Genomic DNA, 21,232 nt, shown 5'->3' with positions numbered 1-21,232 from the left:
ACAGCTCATATCAAATGTTTTTTGTTTTTTTTGTTTTCAGTTTCCTGCTGTGAAGAAACCCAAGACGTTAGAAAAACACTACCAGGGCACTCTGACCAGCATCCTGATCGACTTCATGAGTGTGAGTAAAACATTTGTTCAGTATGGCCTGCAGCTGAGCTCTGCTCTGCTTTAGGTGTGTGTCTGTTAGAGTTTAGGGGAGAGATACTGCTGAATCCTGCTCCGTATTTGTGAGAGTTCAAGTTCCTGACTAATCTTACCTTTGAATTTCCATTTGCATTACAGCTGGAAGTGATGGGCACTACAGCCTTGAGGTTTAAGCTTTGGACTTTCAGTCTGAAGACCCTGGGTTTAAATCCCAGCATGGTACTTGGCTGGTTTAAAGATTTTTTCTGATCTCCTAGGTCAGCAGATGTTAAACCCATTTTAGAAATGTTGAAGATCAAATGCACACATTAAAGATCATGTAATCCATGTTAGTGTGCTGTGGGCTATGGATTCTAGAACATACCCAGCCCCGGCTTCCTGTGCCGAGCCCTAGACACAGTAAAAGCGAATCCACTGCCCTTATGGCTGTAAAAGGCTATGGGACTTAAAGTGCCTTATTATCCAAAATAGAAATAAAATTTTTAAAAAGGGTGGTGGTCTCAGGGTAGTGATGCGCTCTCCCTCGGGAGACAAAAAGAGTAATACAATACAATGCAATACAAAGCAGCTCATAGTCAGTAAAATACAGAATGTTAAAGTTAGGAACCCTTGTCCTTGCTTTGAATAAATAAAAACTGATGATAAAGAGCACTGAATTGGTCCTCCACCCCCACCCCAATTCCCCATCCCCCCTCCCCTGCCCTGCAGTCGACCCTGAGGCTGGACCCAGAGGAGCGCCTGAGTGTGGAAGAGTGCCTGGATCACCAGGTGTTCCAGACAGAGCGGGCCATGGACCGCAGCACCAGGGTTCCAGTCCGCACAGCCAGCGCCCACAGCGTGGGCAAGAAGCGTCGCACAGACAGCCAGGAGAAACAGGACAGGTGGGTCTGTGTCTTATGGGGGGATGGAGGTTGGGGCAGTTTGAATCCTTGTTGGTTTTTTGGTGGGTTTTTTGCTTATTTGTGTGCGTGTGTGTGTGTGTGTGTGTGTGTGTGTGAAGCATCCGACTGAGAGCATGGAGAAACAGGACAAGTGAGTCATTTTTTAGGTTTGTGTTGTGGGGTGGAGGGAGTGTTTGTGTTTTCTTTTTTTTTTTTGTTTGTGTGTGGGTGTGTCTAAGAAGTGTCCCACTGTTAGTGTGGAAATAGGGTGGGTGGGAGGCGGGGGGGCAGTTGAAATATGGTTTATTTTCTTTTTTTTTATGTGTATGTGTTTTATTTTGGATTTTTGTGTGTCATCCCACTGAGAGCATGGAGAAACAGGACATGAGTCTTTTGCACAGGTTTTAAACCATTTTTTCTTTCTTTTTTTTTTTTGCGTGTGTGTATGTTTGTGTACATGTGTGGGTGGGCAGGCGGTTGCTTGTGTGTGTGTGTGCATGTGCACATGTGTGTATGTGTGCATGCAAGTAAAAAGCTGGAAGCATGAAAAACAGCACACTTTTTGGGGTCTTTTTCTTTGTTTTTGTCTTCTTGTTTTAAAATTTTTATTGTATGTGTAAGTTTGGGTGTTCACATATACATGTGTGTGTTTTGTGTGTGTGTGTTTGTGCTTGTGTGTAATGTTTGTATATTTAAGGATACACAAGTCTTTGCTCTAGTGCACCTGTTAGATTGGTGTGGTGTTTGTAAGATTATTTGAAAATCGGTGACAGAAAGAAAATCTATGCTGCAGAAAATATACACATGTGCTGTGCAAAAGGGAAGGGGGGAAAAGTTCATAAATTGCCTTGTGAAATCAGGTTCCACATTCATACTCAGCCTTTCTCAGTTGTTGTTGTTTTTGGGGGGGTGCAAAGGGGGGGGGGGGGGTTGTTGCTTTTTTTGTTTTTCTTGGTGTTTCTTTTTTCATGTTTATCTAAGTCATTTTGCATTTGGTGCTGCCAGTTTGATAGTTTATGTTTTAATGCTGACAGTGAAGTGGAAAAGAAGGATCCCCCATTGGGTGACAGCTCTCCCCGCCACCCCCACCTGGAAAAAATGGACACCAACGAGGCAGACAGAGGGAACAAGGAGGATAACTCCTACGTCATTCAAGCCCCACCCCTGTCTGGCAAGTTCATCAAGCAGAACCGCAACCAGACCACAGCGGAAAGCAACAAATCCATCGTGTTGAACCGTGTGCCTCAGCAGCAGCAGCAACAGCTTCCACATCAGTCATCCTCTGAGGACAAAGCGGCTCTCCCCAAGAAGGAGCTGATTGCCGCCGTCTTTCCGCACCCCCTGCCAGTCAAGGTGGACAAATCAAAATCAGAGTCAGACAATCGGGTGCTGGAGGTGGGAGGAGGAGAAGGGGAAGGGCACGGGCCTCTCAGACTGTCAGAGGTGAAGAAACTCTCCGTGACAGACAATCGCCACCACAGCACCTTCTCCGACTTCCGCAACGGCAACATCCTGGACTTTCAGCAGCGGAGGTTGGAGAAGGAGGAGGTGGAGAAGATGGAGGAGGGGGAGGAGGAGGCAGGTGGGGGCAGGATACGAGCCCCGGAGACGGCAGAGGAGATGGACTGGGCGCCCAGTGACTCCAAATACCTCAAGTCCAAGCGCAGCGACGCCAGCATGACCAGCGTCAGTGCCCTCAGTGAGCAGCCCATGGACAGTGCCCAGCCCTCCCCTGCCTCAGAGGAGGCTGGGACATCAGCGGTGGGCATGGTGGTGGTAGGGGAGCAGGGTGCGGGGGGTCGGGAGGACAGGGTGCAGGAGGAGGGGGCTCAGGGCAGCAACAGCAACAGCACCTATGTGATGAACGTCACGGCCAACAGCTCTCATGGGCACACGTCCACAGGGGTGGGTGGCAAGGCCAAAGACAGTGTGGACAAAAAGAAGGTGAGTGTCTTTCCTTTGGCCTTTCTCTCCCCTCACCTCACCTGGCCTCACCTCCCATTATGTATCCCCAGTAAACTACAACAATAGTAATGATAATGATAATTATAATAATAATAATGATGATTTAGAGTTTAATCTAGTGCAGATAGATCAGAGTGCTTTCACACCAGTCATTCATGCACATGCATCACTCAGAACTCACAGAACCTATAAATACATGTTGACAGAAAGCCAGAGAAACTGTGAACTGAAAAGAAGACAGATGGAGGGAGGGAGGGGGGGAGCTGTTTTGGAAAGAGCTAGGTTTTAAATCCAGACTTAAAAGAGCTGAATGCAAAGACTTGATGAAGCAGAAAAGTTAAGTCATTTCAGGTGTAAGGTCAAGAGACAGAGAATGAGCAGCAGCCAACTGTAGACTGGAAATAAAAACTGAAACCATTAAGCAGTTTCAATTGAAGAGTAGTTGTCACTGTCGTTCGCATCCTGTGAATGTTGGGTTCAGCTGGGGGTTTTTGTGTTTTTTTTGTTTGTTTTGTTTTGGTTTTGTTTTGGGGGGTTTTCATTTGTTTTTCCCAAACGTCAAGGACAGGCCTTAATGAACTCTGTTGTTTCAGTTCCTTACACAGGCAACACAAGAAGAGATTCAGCGCATTCGTTCCAGCACCCTTAGCAAGAAGAAGGCACGAGATCAGGCTGTAGCAGAGAAGACTTCAGAGAGCAAGGTATGGACAGATGGTGCTTGGATTCATGATCAAGGGTTTACTTCAGAAGCTGAGGTGAACGAAAGTGTGTGGACAATAGCTTCTGTATCTGCTGCCCCTTCATACATGCTGGTGTTAGTCGCATGTTCATTCTGAACTACCCATATATACAGCCACACACAGGCCACTGGGAGCCATCAATGTCAGGGGGCCATGAGGCCACACACCAGGGGGGACCCTGCATATGTGGATGATAGCTGTTTGTTTTCCTTTAAATGTGAATTTAATATTAGAATATTTTGTCCACTTTGTAATATAATTTGTAAACGTTAAGAATGTTCTTTATGATGAGAACAACAGTTGATAATAATGATGAAAGAGACAGGTATTGATAATAATGATGTTAATGATAACATAATGGTTTTACCACTGAAACAAGATAATGATAATAATAATAATAATATAGATAATAAATCATTATGATTTTAATGGTTATGATAGTAATGAAAATGATGGATGTGGTGATGATGATGACAATGATGAAGGTTAAAAACCGACAAGTCATAACAATTGCAATGACACAAACAATTAATGGGGATGATTGTAATGCTATATATTACAAGTCAAAGTGACAGACAGACAAACAAAAGTGTCAAGTAATGTTCATGCTATTTTGTGCAATGTTGAAGCAAAGTTCTGCATGTGTATGCCTTATTATATATCTGTGTGTGTGTGTGTGTGTGTGTGTGTGTGTGTGTGTGTGTGGCATGCATATGTGTGTCTGTGGATATGTGCGTACTTGCTCACAGAATGTGGACAGATGGAAAGACAACTACTATTTGCAGCCACGTCGTGCTCGCAACCAGTTACATGGTCAGTATTTTATTTCATTCATGTAGTTATATGGTCAGTGGTTTATTTTACCCATATCTCTTTTATTATCCTAAAAAGATACCCTTTGCCCCTGAAAAGAAGGTAGATGTATCATTATTTGAGCCAGAGAATAATTCATTTTGCCATGTCACAAAAGTGAATCATGTTTGTTCTGTAATTTCTGGCATATTAGGTGCAACCTTTTTTTCCCTCAGTTTTGACCCCTGCATCATAACAGCTGTATGATGTATATCTGTGTCTGGAAACAAAATTCTCACTGCCACTTGGTGCCACCTGTCACACTTGACACTCAACAACAAACACAGTCTTTTACAACATACCAGATCACAATAAACACATGATGGTATTGAACAACTCTTACACACTTTAAGTTCATGAAGTTCTGTTCAACATTGTTAATTTTCATGTTCATACTGAATTAAAATCAAATGGCACATGATACAGAATTTTAAGTGAACGTGATCACCATTGCAAGAAGAGCAACGTGAGCTGGGGTTAATTCATGGTGTGAAAATATAGAAAGCGGAAAGATGAACTGAATGCCTACATAAAACAACAACAAAAAAATCAGAACTCTTTTTGGACATGCAAAGCAAAATGTGGCAGAAACTGGAAGGAGAGCTAGCAGACTGAATCAGTACACATGTCATATACCAGCTTGCCTTCAGTGCAAGATTAACTGAAGGCTTCAGAGTGGTAGAAATTGTATCAGCTGATGAAAAGGTAGACAACAGAACAGGTGAAGAGAGGACACCAAAGAGTAACAGAAATGAGTTGACAAGGAGACAAAAGCAGGTACTGGTACATTCCCGTCCAGTTACCAAAGATGTCTTTACTCAGAAAATAATATCCAGAGTCATACTCAGAAAATCTGTCGTTGTGCCAGTCTGTCACAACTGATATGGAGGACTCTTCATTTTATGAATTTTCAGCAGATATGGCGTGTCAGATATGTGTGGCTTATGCATGTTGAAATTAACATTTTTCTCGTCTTCAGATTCATGGAGTGAATTTTTGCTTAGTAGGTCAGAAATCACAGTGATTTGATTGATGTGTTCTGCTGGTATATTACATTTGTAATGATGCAGTGTGTATGTATGCCCTTACTTCATATTTAGGCACTGATATGATATGAATCATTAGAATTTAATCTTTTGGTCCCTGTTGGGGCATGGAGGATTTACAGTATCAGTATATGATTTCCTTAAGTGATATAAAACTGGAGAAGTCAGCTGATGATTTTGGTGATCGAAAAGCAGTACAATGTCTTAACTGTCACTCTAACATGATGAATCCAGTGTTAAAGAAAAGAACATCTCACATGTTCAAAAAAACAAATAAAGAACATCTCACATGTTTATGAGTTGTTGTTTTTGTTGTGGGTTGTTGTTTTTTTTTGTTTTGTTTTTTTATACTTTTATAGATATTCTGCTACCTGCTCTGAATATGACATGTCCTGAATATGTTAAATACTGAATTTTGAGATGGTGTTCGCAGCAATTATTTGAATTTTCAACAAATGATGTGACTATTCCAACAGAGTCTGCCAGTGATTTGTGTGAACCAGGTAAAATGAAATAGGATTTTGTTGGTTGTTTTGTGGGATTTTTTTCACACGGCTTGTAGGTTTCTGTGCCTTGAGTGTGCCACATGTTTGTTCACTGGAGTGGGGGATGCTCTCTAACCCTTTGTCTCTCATTGTGCTATCTGCCTTGCATGTTTGTGAGAGAGAGACAGAGAGAATGTGTGTGTGTGTGTGTGTGTGTGTACCTGTATATATGCATGGGCTGGTGGGTGTGTTTGTGTCTTGGGTGTGTGTGTGTGTGGTGTGTGTGTGTGTTTGATCTCAACTCATCTGCTAATCTCACAGTAAATGATTTTTGATAATATGTGTGTGTGTATCGTGTTTGTTTGTGTGTGTGTGTTTGTGTGTGTTAGAGAGAGAGAGAGAGCGCATGTGTGTGTTTGGTTTAGAGGGAAAGGAGTTTGCGCATGCGTGCATGCATATATTTACCCGCAGAGTTTGGTTGCTTGCATGTGTGTGTTAGTATTTGTTGTGTGTGTGTGTTTGTGTTTCCTCTTCCTTAGGGAATCACAAAATAAAACTGTGAAGTGTGTGTGTGTGTGTGTGTGTGTGCTTTCGGTCACTTTTGTTTATTATGTTTTGGTTCACACTTTTTTTTTCCAGTTTGAAACTGATTTTGCTCACCAAGACAAACATGTGTGAACTGAGCACACCAGCATTTACAAAATGACAGTTCACATACTTGCTCTTTGCATTTTCCAAACTTTGAAGCAGCTTCTGCATGAAACAAAGTTGTTGTTTTTTTGTTGTTGTTTTTTTATATTATCAAATCACAGGAAAAAGCAACTTGTTTCAGTGTATGAGTTTGACAGTATAAGTTGATCACTTTGTATCTGAATGGTTAATATAAGCCAATGTTTTAAAACATTCTCTGTGGGTCTCGTTTGATTCCTCTCTCTCTGTCTCTGTCTCTGTCTCTCTCTCTCTCTTTCTCTCTCTCTCTCTCTCTCTGTCTGCCTCTTTCTCTATCACTTTCTCTCTCTGTCTCTCTCTTTTTCTCTCTCAATCTCTCTCTCTGTCTCTTTCTCTATCACTCACTCTTTCTCCTTCTTTCTCCTTCTTTCTCCTTCCCTTGCACACTCTCTCTCTGTCTGTTCCCTCCCCCTTTCTTTCTCATCCTTTCTCCCTCCACCCTCCACCACCCTCTTAGTCTTTCCCTGTCTGTGTCTTTCTCTGTGTTAAAGTAAGAGTGGAAGTAAGTAATGTATGAGGCTGATTTTTCTGTCTAGAAAGTGTGTGAGGTGCTTCTTGATATTGTTCGGCTTCTCTGTGTATGCCTGTGGATGATCCATAGTGCAAACAAATAGGACAAGTATAGATCTCTCGCTTGCTCTCTCACTCTCTCTCTGTCACCCTCTGTCTCCCCCCCCCCCCCCTCTCTCTCTCTCTCTCACACACACACACACACACACACACACTGCCATTTGTGCACGCAGGCATACACAGACACTCCATCTCCTTTTCCTTCCTCAGTGAAAACAGCAATAACAACAACAAAACCACCCTTTGCTTTATGGGGAAAAATATGTTTTTCGCTCTCTCTTTCTCTCTCTCTCTCTCTGTCTCCCTTTGATGTGCGTACCTGATCTCAAATTCATTTCCGTTTCTTCTTGTGATAGTGCCTGCTACTGTCCTCATTTGATTTGAAATGGGTTGTTGTTGGTTTTTTTCTTTCCTGCCCTCCTGAGAATTGGTTTATGTATTTTGCATACACTGGCTGAGGGTTTAAAAAAGAAGTTGCTGTGTATTGTGAGCTCTTTTTTTTTCTCTTTCTCTCCCTCTTCTGATTTAAGAGTTATCCTATCTACTGCATCTGTGCCTGCTTATGTGTTTGTATCTCTGTCTCTGTCTGTCTTCCTGTCTCTTTTTGTCTCACAGATACACGCATACACTCACACTCACATATTCACCCACTCACACACACACGCACACACACACACACACACACACACACACATATGCACACATTCACGCACACACGCACGCATGCATGCATACAGATAAGTATTCATGCAGAAAAAAGTATGTTCAGAGAACTTTCTTAAATTCTGACCATAAATAGTGATTATTTCATGGCAGTAGTTACGGTTAGGTACTGTTACTTTTATGTTTCATTTGAAAACAATTCCTTTCTTAAACAGAAAATTATGGTTGTCATGATAAGGGCTCTCTTTATATGCAATGAAATGATACATTTTTATCATTCTTCATTGACGCACACACATGTACTTCCAAAACTGTGCGCCTACACACAGGTTTACACATGCAAACACATGACTTGGTTTATTTTCACTCTTGATTGAGACCTTGTACTCAGTTCAGAGCACCAAGTGATGATCTGAATCCATAACCGATCAAGTCGTCTCAGGCTTAATTTTTAGCTGTGCAGTAGCAGCAACAGCACATGAAGTCAAAGGTGTGGGGGTTTTGAGGGTTTGTTTTTTTTTTACCTTTTCTTTTCTTGTTTCAGAACCCGGGTTTCCACAGCGTGATATTCCATATGACAATCGCTATCTCAGCACCCCTTCCCGTACCTCCCTGCGCTTCGCCGCCCCCCAGACCTACAACCTGCTGGCCGACTCTTCGTCAGGAGGAGTGTCTTCTTCCACATGGTAACACACACTGCTTACTTCAGCATGGGTGGGAGTTTTGTCAGTATTATGCACATTTCCACGTTGGGGTTTTGGGGATTTTTGTTTGTTTTTGAGTTTAAAGCAAAAACATTTTTCTTCAATTTGCTTTTTTTCGGTATTAAGACTGGCATTTCGGTTGAGGGGGCCCCTGGATGTAAACTGCAGAGTTTTCAGTATTGCAAAAAACTATCACTTCCATCCATGCTTTTATAGTAGGTGTGGTTGATTTGGTCTTTTTAGCGTAGTTTTGATGGAATCTTTTGATGTTGTCTTGGTTCTTTTTATTATTATTTTGATTGACCTTTTTCACATTTGGTTGTGGGGTCAGGTCCAGGTAGAAGGAAGCTTTGAGCATTTCTTTTGTCTGGATCCATTGGATGAAACTAGACATAGTGGTGCAAAACCATATGTGTTCCTCAGAGCAACCACACTTCTGAACAGGAGGTCTGAGCTGTACAATGTTGGCACCACAGTGTTAGGGAGTGGTGGGCATGTGAAGCCTCAGTCTTGCAATAATCATCATTCTGGTATGGTTATCAAAATACCTCAGTGACACACTCTTTCCAGGACTCTTGTGGTTTATTCAGAGCATGTCAAGGTTCATACACAGGCATACATGACAAAATTCTTAAAGAATGATCTATGCATGTATACATATAGTGTAAGGGATATCTTGAGTCAACATGTAAGCTTTGCTACATAAACAAAGTATGATTATGATGATGCTACTAATGATGATAATAATAGTCATGATAATAAAACATAAATAAATAAACCAGTAAATGAAATGAAAAATGCCCTGTGGGTTTCAGGAGAGCGTCAGACTCTGTGAGCCAGGGCAACGCCATGTACAACCTGGCCAAGAAGAAGAAGAACAAGAAGTTCATCACGGTAAAAGGCCACACAGAGAGCAGTGTGTTTGGGGAATGTCTGTGGTCGGTGCACATTGTGCAGTGAACTGCATGTTCCCATTAACCCTCCCACCTCTGCCCTTCTAGACTGCATACACAGTGCACAATTTGAATCAGTCTGGGTAACTTACATATTCTAATGAGGGTTCTGTTTTTTCTGTTTAAAGTTTGAAAGTATGGGACTGAGTTGGTTTTGTGCAGCTTTTTTTTTTCCGCAAAGAATGATAGATGAAAATATGTTTTCAACACTTTAGTGAACACATTTTTTTTTCTTCTTGGATTATTCATAATAAAAAGTGAGTTAGATTTTTGTTTTCATATTAGAAGAATGGGTGTTGCCATTAATTTTGTTAACTGGAAAATTGGAAAAGATATTTCTTCCAGCATGCACAGCCTTGGAATAGTTTCTTTTCTTTTCTTTTTTTTAAACAAAAAAAAAAACAAAAAAAAATGAAGCATGCCAACAGAAGAGAAACTGAGTGTGAATGTTAGTTGGTTTTTTTGTTGTTTTTTTTCAAAACAAAGAGAAGCAATAGCAACAGAGAAAACATCTTGCTCAAATACAATGGAAAAAGGGGAGAGAAAAAAAGAAAAGAAAGGTGGTGCAGCGCCTTGCTGTTGAGCTCGTCAAGGAGAGACACCTTGATTTTACAGTGGGAAAGAAGTTTGCAAAGAAAAAAACTAAAAGTATATATATTTGATAGAATGCAGGCTTATATGATGCGGTAACCCCATCTCAGATGGGGATCACTGTACTTTTCAATAAAATATACAAATTTAAGAATAAGTGACTTAAAAGTATATACAAAAAAATCAACCTAGGCAAAAATGTACACCAAGGAACCAGGCATCACAAGAACTACACCAAAAAAATCACAAATACATAAAATCAGCATAAAGAGTACATCCAGTGATCGGATCACAGCAAGCATAAAAAGATGGGAAACTTCTCTTTTTTTTTTAAATATAAAAATCAATGCTGTACTGTGCCTTGCTTATTGACAACTGTAACTTGGGACAGGGGATGTTATGCCAAGCCAGCATATTTTTGTCCTTGAAGATGGCAGCCTTGACACACATCTCTTCATGGTGTAACGGCAGGGTGCTATGCGAGGATGCAGTGTGCCTGGGTCTGAGTTCGTTCATCCAGTCCAACACCAAACATGTGGGAACACGTCGGTTTACAGTGGTTCCACTTTATTGGTACAGTGCATGTGATGCTGCAAGTCACATGACAACAAAAAAAAAAAGCCACTGCAACCAATAAACAGACAACAACTATTTTCCATGTGTACCATGAGGTGGGGGAGAGATATGAACAGGACTTATTTTCAAGTGAAGCAAGTAATGTGAATTTTATGTGCCGAAAGAAACTACAGAGCTAAAAAATCCTGATGCCAAACATTACTGAAAACAAAGGCATCATTTAAGACAATAAAAGAAAGACTGTACGACTGGCCACCACTGATTATATTGGTCTTCATAAAGAAAACCAACCAACAACCATATTCCTGAAAACAACCCCCCAAGGTGTTTCCCACCCCCAACAAGCGGAAGGACACCAAAACCATGTCAGCAGAATCTCTCCCTTCATGCTTGGGAAAAGCTATCTTTGAAAAACAACAGTATTCCTCAAATAGCTTAGTTATCGACAGACCATCTGATTAAATGTACAATAATCCTAACAGAAGGTCACACTACTAGTAATTCATTCAGCACCATGCACTGAGCCAGTTCACTAAGAACTGAAAGAAAGAAAGGTTGTTATGATAACATGTTCAACAATGGCGTCTGTTCAGCCTTGTACAAATCTAAAATATAAAACTTCCAAAAATAACTAAACATGTACATATGTAAAAAGATACTTAAAAAAAACTAGGAAGAAACACCCGCCTGAGCAGTGTGCTCAAAGGGCTTTACACAGTGACATTGTATATTCCAAGCTGAGCAACTTGCACAACTGTCATCTGGCTCACCAAACACAGAATCAGTGAACTGTCTTCAAAAAGATCCAGGAAAGTAACTCTATTCCAAATACGTCATCTGTTTTGTAAAAACTTGAATTGTGCATTCTAACAATATGAAGCTATGCATATTTATAAAATATAGTGATAATTTCTTAATAGCTATTTTTATTTATTTATATTATTCTTCATTGCTAGTTTCTTATGTTTCTTTTGTATTTCTCTCTTCAATAGTCTCTCAGTTTCACTCTACTAAAGTGGCACTGTAGGAAACTCCCTTACAGAATTTAGTCAAATACTATAGTGGTTAAAAGGTACGGTACATTGTTGCAGTGTATAAGGTTGTAGTTTGTGTGTAGCAAGTGTTTAACTCAGCTGTTGGGGTTGTGTATTAACCAGACACTGTGTTGATTGTGGTAACTGCAAGTCTGTGTTGTGTTGTGAGACCTGAATGTGTGTACACCATTTTATAAACTTCATGGATTATGTCTTGCAGAATGTTAAGATTTGACGTCTGCCAGTTGCTTGTGAAATTGCTTGCAAAAGTCTTTTTTTAAATAAGATGAATAAACCTTTTCTTTTCACCTTTTTGTTTTCCTTCTTCCTTTAGCTCCCCTTCCCCTGTGCCCCCCACCCTCAGTCTGTCCTCCTACAGTATTGAAGCTTGATGAATTTTTCATCAAACATGTGTAAGTTACAGTTGATATCATACTTTTTTTTCCCCCCTTGAAAACTTAAAAGACTTCAGTAAAGCAAATCTAAGACTGTCCTGGTAATTGCTGTTATCTTTGTTTGTTTTTTTTTGCAAGCTTTCTCCTGCAGCAGACGTCAAACTTTGTGACTGACTAACCTTCGTGTCTGTGACTAACATCCCTGGTACCAGGTGCCTGAGGCCATGGACGATGGCCGCCTCTCTCCCTCCGTCACTCTACGCAACCCCTCCCGCCTGTCTCGCCTCGATGACAATCGTGATGATGCCGAGTCGGTCAAGGACTCGTTTACCCCTCGAGACAGGGAGCAGTATGGCTACACGTTCAAAATCCGAGAGCAGAGTTTTCACGACCCGTCGGGGCCAGGGGGTCGGGACCAGAGACGTCCATACAAACAGCCTATCAGCCTGCGTCGTACCACCTTCACCCCGCGAGATAGGGTAGGCTGTGGTGTGGGGGTGCCATCGGAACTCCTGCTGTGGTCTGGGAATCATGTGTCTTGTCCACTGATCTTCTTCTTCTTCTTCTGCGTTCACTCGTATGCACACGAGTGGGCCTTTACGTGTATGACCGTTTTTACCCCACCATGTTGGCAGCCATACTCCGTTTTCGGGGGTGTGCATGCTGGGTATGTTCTTGTTTCCATAACCCACCGAACGCTGACATGGATTACCCACCAGGCGCCGTCACCGTGATTCGAACCCGGGACCCTCAGACTGACAGTCCAACGCTTTAACCACTCGGCTATTGCGCCCGTCTTGTCCACTGATATTATGTATATATATATATAGAGAGAGAGAGAGAGAGAGATGTATTGATATATTTGTATGTTTATATTTATGTGTGTTTTTTTGTTGTTGTTATTTTTCTTTTCTTTTTTTTTCAAATTGATTTCTGAAACCATGTATGTTGCCTGTAATGTTGCGTGTATTTTGAAAAGTTTAATACTTATCTGTGTTTGTTATTTGGTTGTTGTTTTATTGTATTTGCCCCCATGGGTCTATTTGGAATAAGTCTTGACTGAGAAGAAACATTCCAGTGTGTTCTCTGTGAAGTATCATTCTTTTTTTTTTCTTTTCACTGAAGTGACATTAGTATACATTTGTGGGAAATGAATACCAGTATTAACTGGCAAGGAATGTGGTACAGTTCTGTTAGGAATCAGTAGCAGTAGTAGCTTACAAGGAACGCAGTATATTTCTGTTAGGAATTGATAGCAGTAGTAACTTAGAGGGAACATGGCATACTTTTGTTGGGAATTAACGCAGTATTAGGGGTGGGGAATGCTTCATTTGTTTCCGGAAAGATTCAAATGTAGGGGAACAACATAAGTTATTGTTTCCCCTTATTCAAATATTATGAATTTGTGCTTGGTGAGTGAACCGTGACTTTTATCTGAGAAGGGGGAGGGCAGGGGGTGGTGCTAGGGGGAGGGGGAGGGGCTCTTTCAAAATCTGAGACACATATGACAAATCAAAAACAAACCAACAAAAACATTATGGAAGAAACATGGCATGTTGAAAACTGCAAATTTAGTTGGGTTTTGTTTTTATGCCTTCAGGGTGCGCGGTTACAGCCTCTGATGAATTTGACGCAGATGTCATTTGGCCCCCACAATTCTGAGCAGAGAAACACCAGCATAACCAAGGTGAGAGGCAGCAATATAGCTCTGTGTGTGTGTGTGTGTGTGTGTGTGTGTGTATATATATATAGTTAGACAAACAAACACATAAACAAAAAACTAATCGATCCAAAAAAATATATAAAAAAATGGAAAGTTAAAATCATTGATTTGTGTGCATTTTATTGAGTAATGTGTGATTAAAGTCATTCATTCTTGTGCTTGTCTTTCAGTTGCTAATCAATCTCTCGTTTTCCAAATTTTTCTCTGGTGCCCACACACATTCTCACATCAGTTTCAAGATACCCACAATCGTCCAGTTATACCTGATTGTGAAATAGAAACCATAGTAAACAGCAATATCAAGAATGCATGGATGGTCTAGTTAGAAATTCACGTATATGTATTTTTTTTTTCTCCTGATAACATCTTGTGAAAGTTCAACAACCCAGTGTATGGATGGTTAAAAGCATATATTTCTCTTGCAGATTCCTGTAAGTTTACACATTCAGAATATTTCTGTTTTGTTTTGTTGACATTAGTTTACTGACTTTCCTTGCTGTGTATCTTGAGCACAGTTCATGTGATGTTTCAACATTTTAGCAGGATTTAATGATCTTGTTTTTGTCAGTTTGATTTCTTTTTCCCCTTTATCAAAATATAAGGGATTTGGGAATTGATCATGTTTTCAACTTGGATGCTGTGTTGTTTCCCATCAGTGGGTTCATTTGCAGAGAATTGAACTGTGGCATTTGATGAGCTGGTTAACTGGATTTTTTTCTTTTTTTTAAATCAAAGCCCATATCAGAAAATTAAAACCCTGCTCTAAAGGCTAAGGATGCATTTTAAAGATATGATTTGTCTGTTACATGTGTGATTGTTTTCATCCTTGCCATTACCTTTCCACGTTGCAGCCATACTCTGTTTTTGGGTGTATGCATGCTGGGTATGGTCTTGTTTTATAACCTGCTGAAAGCTGACAAGGATTACAGGATCTTAAATGTATGTATTTCATCTTTAGTATGTGTATACATGTGAAGGGGTGTCAAGCGCTAGTAAGTCTGTTTGTTGACCTTAGAGATCAGAAAAAATCTCCACCCTTCACCCTGCCAGGCCAGGATTGAAACCAGTTAGGACCTCAGACTGAAACTCCTACCACTGAGCTATTGTACCTGTCAAAGTAGCCTAGTAGGTCTGTGAAAGGCAGCATTATTTCAGCTTCTTGTTGTTGTTGGGCCTACCAGGGGTTGCCAGGTGGCGGGGGGAACTCGGAACACAAGAGTCGGGTGCCCACAGTGATTGGCATGGATGATCATCATCACGACGCCACCTCCCCTCGCTACGCTGACCTTCGACCCCTCAAGGTCAACAAGTCAGGACGCAACCAGTCCCAGCTCTGAAATGCTCCCACCACCACCCCCACCCCATGTCCACCACCCCATCACTTCGACCACCACCTCTCTCCCCCCTCACCCTCCCTTGTCCCTACGTTTCCTTCAGTCCCTCATCTCAGTTCCTGCTTGTCTTCAAAAAAGATTTTACTTGTGGAAGGTGAACAAGCTCGAGCTATATATGTATTTTTCTATGTATGTGCTGGAATATATGTAGAGGATTGACAGTGTCTCAGAGAGAGAAAACAATCTTGAACGTGTTTGGAACAAGAGATTTGAGGTCATGTGTGTGAGTTTAGTGTTCATTCCCTCGTCCCCCGCTCATCGTCCATGTTTTTATGGTTTCCATTTCCTGTTGTTTGGGGGGTTCCTTTCGTATTTTCCTCTTCCTGATGAGAGCATTGCTCGGGACGTGGAAAGAACTGATCGCCAGCTGCCAGGTTTTTGGTCTTCATTCCAAAACAAAACTGCAGTAGAATGAGGAGGATGTTTGGGAAAAAGAAAGAAAGATTGAGGGGTGTGAGACAAAGAGAGAGAAAGAGAGAGAGAGAGGGGAAGATTGTGTGTGTTTATGTTGGAGTATATTAGTGTCCCTGTTTGAGAAAGGATGAGAGAGTGACATACTTTATGACTGCTACTGAGGGGGAAGAAAAACGAAAGAGTTGTTTGCAGTGGATTTTTTTTTCAACTGTTCTGTCAGCAGTAGAGAACGATGCTTCGGCTAAGCATCTCATCACCAACACTTTTTTTTTTTTTTTTTTTGGTCATCAGACGTGTCTGTTGCCTTAACTCTTTCTATACTAAGGTACCCTATAGCGTACCTCATGCGCACAACGCATAGTTACTGTGGTACGCTATAGCATACCGCGAGTTTAAAAATTCGTAGTTCATAGATAAGGGTTTTGTGCGAAACTAAACGGCACAGCTCTGTTCTACAGTCACCCAAAAGTGCACCTGTACTTTTTTTGTGGCTGAAAAGGCCTTTGTTCGAGTACAATACATGCGAGTGTACAGTCACCCTTCTTGCTCGCTTGCTTGACAAGATGGTGTCTCCGTCAACTTCGGCAAGTACTGTGGCTCAAAGTCGAATACAAACTGATTCTATAGTAAGAAAAAAACAGATTTTTTTTAAAACATGATAAATCAGTCAACAATTAAGTGAGTGCTTTGAAACTTTGCAGAATGTTAGTCTATTCTATTCTTTATATTATCATAACATTTCACAGCTGACGTAATTACATTCTTTTTTGATATTTTTCTAGTAATATGAACAAACGGCCAGTACAGAGAGTATAATGAAGGAAATCATCGGGCAGTATGGAATGAGTAAAAAGCAGTTGTCTTTCTGTCTTGTCTTTTCTTCTTCTTTTTTTAACATCTTTTCATTGGAAGCACATGTTTGTGCATGATGATTGCAGATACATGTATACAAGAAAGAAGTGTCGTGTTGGGTCAGAATAAAGTGTTGTTCACATGTTGGATGCATGCAGTGTTAGGTGAAATCTGATCCATGGAGAGGACGCAGGTACTCGTGGACAGAACAAGTGCATGTTAAGAGGTTCCCAGTGCAGAGAAAGAGGGCAGAATGCTTGATTCATTGTAAGTGGGTGTGAATGAGTGGACAGTGTGTGTGTGTGTGTGTGTGTGCGTGTGTGTGTGTGTGTGCGTGTGTGTGTGTGCATGAGGGTGGGTGAAATAAAAGTCTGCTTCCTAGTCTGTTTGTGCACACCATGGGTTTGTAGAGTGTGTATGTGCATGTGTGTTCTTTTAGCAGACAATTGTTAATAGTGTTGAAGACACTGAAAGTCATGGATATGTATGTGATCAATAATGAGCAGCTTCCCAAAAGATCAGCAACTTAAATAACTTGTGCTGTTGTTCTCTTCTTCCCACCTAAGGAAATGATTCATATGAATGCTTTTTATCGTCTGCCTAAATATTTGCATGTTATGGGATAGAAAAAGAGGTGCTGTATGGGAGCATTGTCTATGCATACATGTAGTGATATAATTTATTCATTGATACAGATATGTTCATCAATTCATTTATCTCAGGACATTGAATTGAAAGGTGAGGGTTCTATTAAACCTTAAAGCTGTCAGGTTTTATTGCCTGTCCTGTCAGGCCTGACAGGAATTCTCCCAGTGTCCATGCAGCATGCCTTACACAGGGCCTTTGCAGGGGCATGACTGAAGCCCTGTTCTGAAGGTCCAAACTTTAAAACCCTATTTCAAAGAACCAATTCTGAAGGCTAAACTTAGGCCCTGTTCCAAAAAACTGAAGCCCAGTTCCAAAAACTTAACCCCTATTCCAAAAGTCAAAACTCAATTCTCAAAGTTAAACCCTACTCTGAAGGCTAAATCCCTGTTCCAAATACTTAACCTGCAACATTAGTTCCAAAAGTCAAAAATCAAATTCTGAAGGCTGACACCGTGTCTTGAAGGCCAGTGTCCAATTTCAAATGCAAAAGCCCAAACCAGTATTCTGAAGGCTAAATTTCATTTCCAGAGATCAAAGCCCAAACCTGTAGTCTGAAGGCTAAAATTAATTGCAAACGCCAAAGCCCAAACCTGTGTTCTGAATGCTTAAGTCCAGCTACAAAAGCTAAAGCCCATACCTGTATTCTGAAGGCTTAACTTCAACTTTGAAGGCTACAACCCTGTTCCATGACATGAAAATTGTTAACAGTACAAGATTATGTACAGTAGGTATTTAACTGTGCAGAGACAGCTTAACAAATGCATGCAGTTTATTGTATGCCACTCTTGGTCACAGAGGTTGGTGCATAGAGACAATCATTGTAAATTCAGGTTGCTCAGAAATTCTAACGAAAAGGTTGCAAGATCCTCCATACTTATTTAATGTTTGAATTTTGGAATTTCAAAGGATTGAAAGAATTCTGTTGGAGAGCCCTGAATATTTTCTTTTTATATGTTTATTGTTATTTATTATGTACTTAATGTTCATAATTGTTTCTTACTTGTTGGGCAGGTTGTGAATGTATATGTGCAGATGTATATTTCATTTTGTCAATACCTTTCTTCAATTGACTGTAACTTTATCTGTGGAAAAATGTGTGTGTTTTGCATTGCATTTTAGTCAAAGGTTAGTTGTGGCTGACAGTTCAGCAAGTTTTAGGATACAGTTAGAAATTCAAGCATGGTTTCAGCTTTTTAAAAGAGGTCATAAGAAAAGACAGTTATGGTACAAAAAAAATTGCAAATGTGTATTGGAAAATTGTCAATAAAAATCAGTATATAACTAGGTCATTTTGCAGGCTTTTCGTCTCATTTTCTCTTTCTTTTTGTTTTTTCATTATCTCTTACTCTGTGTGTGTGTGTGTGTGTGTTTGAGGAAGTAAGGGAAAAGGATGAGGCTGTAAAGGAATTGCACATTTCATCTTTGTCACATTATTTACGAATGTTCACATAATTCTTTGTCTGCTTTGTGTGAATGGCTGACTGGATTTACATTTAAAAGGCTACCCATCTAAACATTAAAAGCGTTTGAAAGTTTCTGAGTTTGTTTTTCATTGTTAATTTTGTTATTGCTTTCAAATTCTAATATTATCAAAGTACATGTATAACAGAATTAAACAACTGCCTTATGACATCCTTTGATAATGAAATGTAAATCATTGAAATTAATCATCTTATTTAAGGTAAAAACTATCTAAATCCTAGAAACCAATTTTCAGATTAAAGAAAAGTAATATGTAAATCCTAGAAATTAATTTTCAGATTGAACTTAGCTTAATTTTCAGATTTTACAAATAGTAAGACATATATCCTTGAAACTTACTTTGAGATTTTGAAAAAATAGTATGTGTAAATCCTAGAAATAGATTTTATGATTGAAGAGATGCTGTGTTGGATAGTACAAAAAGAGAATTGTGAAGAGATTACCAACTAATTCAGTACTGCACCAGAAAGAAAATAAAGCAAGTTCCGCACTTAATAAATCAGACATATATTTAACGTGTATATGTTTTGACTCATCTAGCGAAAAATAAATAACAAAACCACAAATTTTGGGTGAGGAGTAAGAGAGTTAATCTGTTGTATAGGTTACACACCAATGCATTATAATAACCATTTCAGACACAATGGCACATCAGTTCAAGTGAAACAGTTACATATCTGGCAGGGGTGAGAGAGTTAATCTTTTGTATAGGTTACACACCAATGCATTATAATAACCATTTCAGACAATGACAGATTAATCTGTTGTATAGGTTACACACCAGTGCATTATAATAACCATTTCAGACAATGATAGATCAATTCAAGTTGAACAGTTACACATCTGGCAGTGTGAAGCTGTGCTGCTGTGTCTACTGATGTGTATAACACATGATACATACAATGAGGATGAAACAAAAGTTGAGATGAGAGCTGTACCGAGTAATTTAAGTTCCCTAAGTTTAGTAATACTGGACACTGCATACAAGCACCACAGCAAAAGTGTTTGAGTGTTTCACTGGACACTGCATACAAGCACCACAGCTAAAGTGTAAGAGTGTTTCACTGGACACTGCATACAAGCACCACAGCTAAAGTGTAAGAGTGTTTCACTGGACACTATGCGTACAAGCACCACAGCTAAAGTGTAAGAGTGTTTCAGTACTTACTGATACAACTAGTGCCTTTTGTGTGTGTGTGTGTGTGTGTGGTCTGGTACAATTGTGTTTGTTGTGTCCTTTTCAGGGAAAAAAAGTGCTAGTTTTGCGTCTCAAATCATATATGTTATGTTCCTTTTCAAAGTAAAGTTTTAGTTCAGTTTGATTGATTTAATCAGATTATCCTTTGTGTGTGTGTTTCTTAATGTTGTTGTTTGTTGTTGTTGTTTTTTAAATTTTGTTTTTGTTGTGCATCTAGATTCCTTTTTATGATGATTCAGTACTCCCGCGGCTGTGTAATGTTCCCTAGCGATGATAGTTGGGGTTTTTTTCATACCAAGTTTTTTGCTTTGTATTTTAATTGATATATCCACTGCTCTGTCAAGTATGAAACTCCATCTTTTTTATCTTTGGCTTTTCTGACCTGCATGTGCACTCAAAATGAGTTCATGTATTGGCCCTGTTTTGGTTGTGTGTGTGTGTGTGTGTGTGTGCATGGTAAATTTTAACATATATCAGCAATTGACAGTGAACTTGCTTTTCATCCACTTTTCACCACCCTTGGTGAAATGATCATTCATGACCAGAAAATATCATGGTCCTTTAAAAAAAAATCCTGGTTAGAGGACAAGTTCATAATTGTGTGCTTTAGAAAACGTTATGTTGCACAATGACCTGCTTTTCGATGCCTCGTCTTCTTTTTATGTTCCTTGATGGGAACACATGTGAGTCGGCAATGCCACCATTGTTTTTTATTTATCTTGATTCATCACTAAAACAATAGGTTACTACAGACATTATCCAATTTTTGCCAATTATGTGAGCATCAAACACTCTGCGTCAAAAAATTGCTGATATGGCACAGGCAAATAACCAAGCACAGTTGCCATGTTTATGTTCAATTGAGATCTTTTTGCCTTTTGCACAGACTGAAAATTTGAATGCAGCATTAATGATAATTATGACAGAATGTTGAGTAGTCTGTTAGACAGTGCTGACTTGGTATAGAGTACTTCATCCATTATGTTACATGGATAATGTTTCAATTATGGATGTTGTCTTTCAGCATGCTTGCGTGTTTGTGACTTTTGTGTTCATTTTAAGCCCAACAGACGGCATGATGTGCTTTTATTTTTTAATGGTGTTATTGATGTATTACCCACCTGGTACTATACTCTCCCATAAACTTCCCCAATCATTAATCATGTGTTGTGAAATTACTATTCAGATAT

At 39.9% G+C, this 21,232-nt stretch overlaps 1 protein-coding gene across 3 annotated transcripts in view; it reads left to right on the top strand.

Annotated features, from left to right (window-relative positions):
• The window catches only part of LOC143299205 (uncharacterized), a 66,607-nt gene extending 47,956 nt beyond the window's left edge, over window positions 1-18,651 (top strand). For 2 of the 3 annotated variants that reach the window (XM_076612388.1, XM_076612387.1), the window contains exons 10-20: window positions 41-121; window positions 856-1,028; window positions 2,063-2,972; window positions 3,587-3,694; window positions 4,483-4,546; window positions 6,108-6,134; window positions 8,623-8,764; window positions 9,598-9,676; window positions 12,544-12,810; window positions 13,932-14,018; window positions 15,236-18,651. In XM_076612388.1, coding sequence (XP_076468503.1) covers window positions 41-121; window positions 856-1,028; window positions 2,063-2,972; window positions 3,587-3,694; window positions 4,483-4,546; window positions 6,108-6,134; window positions 8,623-8,764; window positions 9,598-9,676; window positions 12,544-12,810; window positions 13,932-14,018; window positions 15,236-15,391 — 2,094 coding nt within the window. In that variant the 3' untranslated portion in view covers window positions 15,392-18,651. The remainder of the gene's footprint in view (window positions 1-40; window positions 122-855; window positions 1,029-2,062; window positions 2,973-3,586; window positions 3,695-4,482; window positions 4,547-6,107; window positions 6,135-8,622; window positions 8,765-9,597; window positions 9,677-12,543; window positions 12,811-13,931; window positions 14,019-15,235) is intronic. The other variant, XM_076612389.1, reaches the window with a different exon arrangement.
• Window positions 18,652-21,232: the final 2,581 nt, after the last annotated feature.

The sequence above is a fragment of the Babylonia areolata genome, chromosome 24 (assembly GCF_041734735.1).
Source record: "Babylonia areolata isolate BAREFJ2019XMU chromosome 24, ASM4173473v1, whole genome shotgun sequence".
NCBI classification, from domain to species: domain Eukaryota; kingdom Metazoa; phylum Mollusca; class Gastropoda; order Neogastropoda; family Buccinidae; genus Babylonia; species Babylonia areolata.
This window is presented reverse-complemented; position numbering and strand designations above follow the sequence as displayed.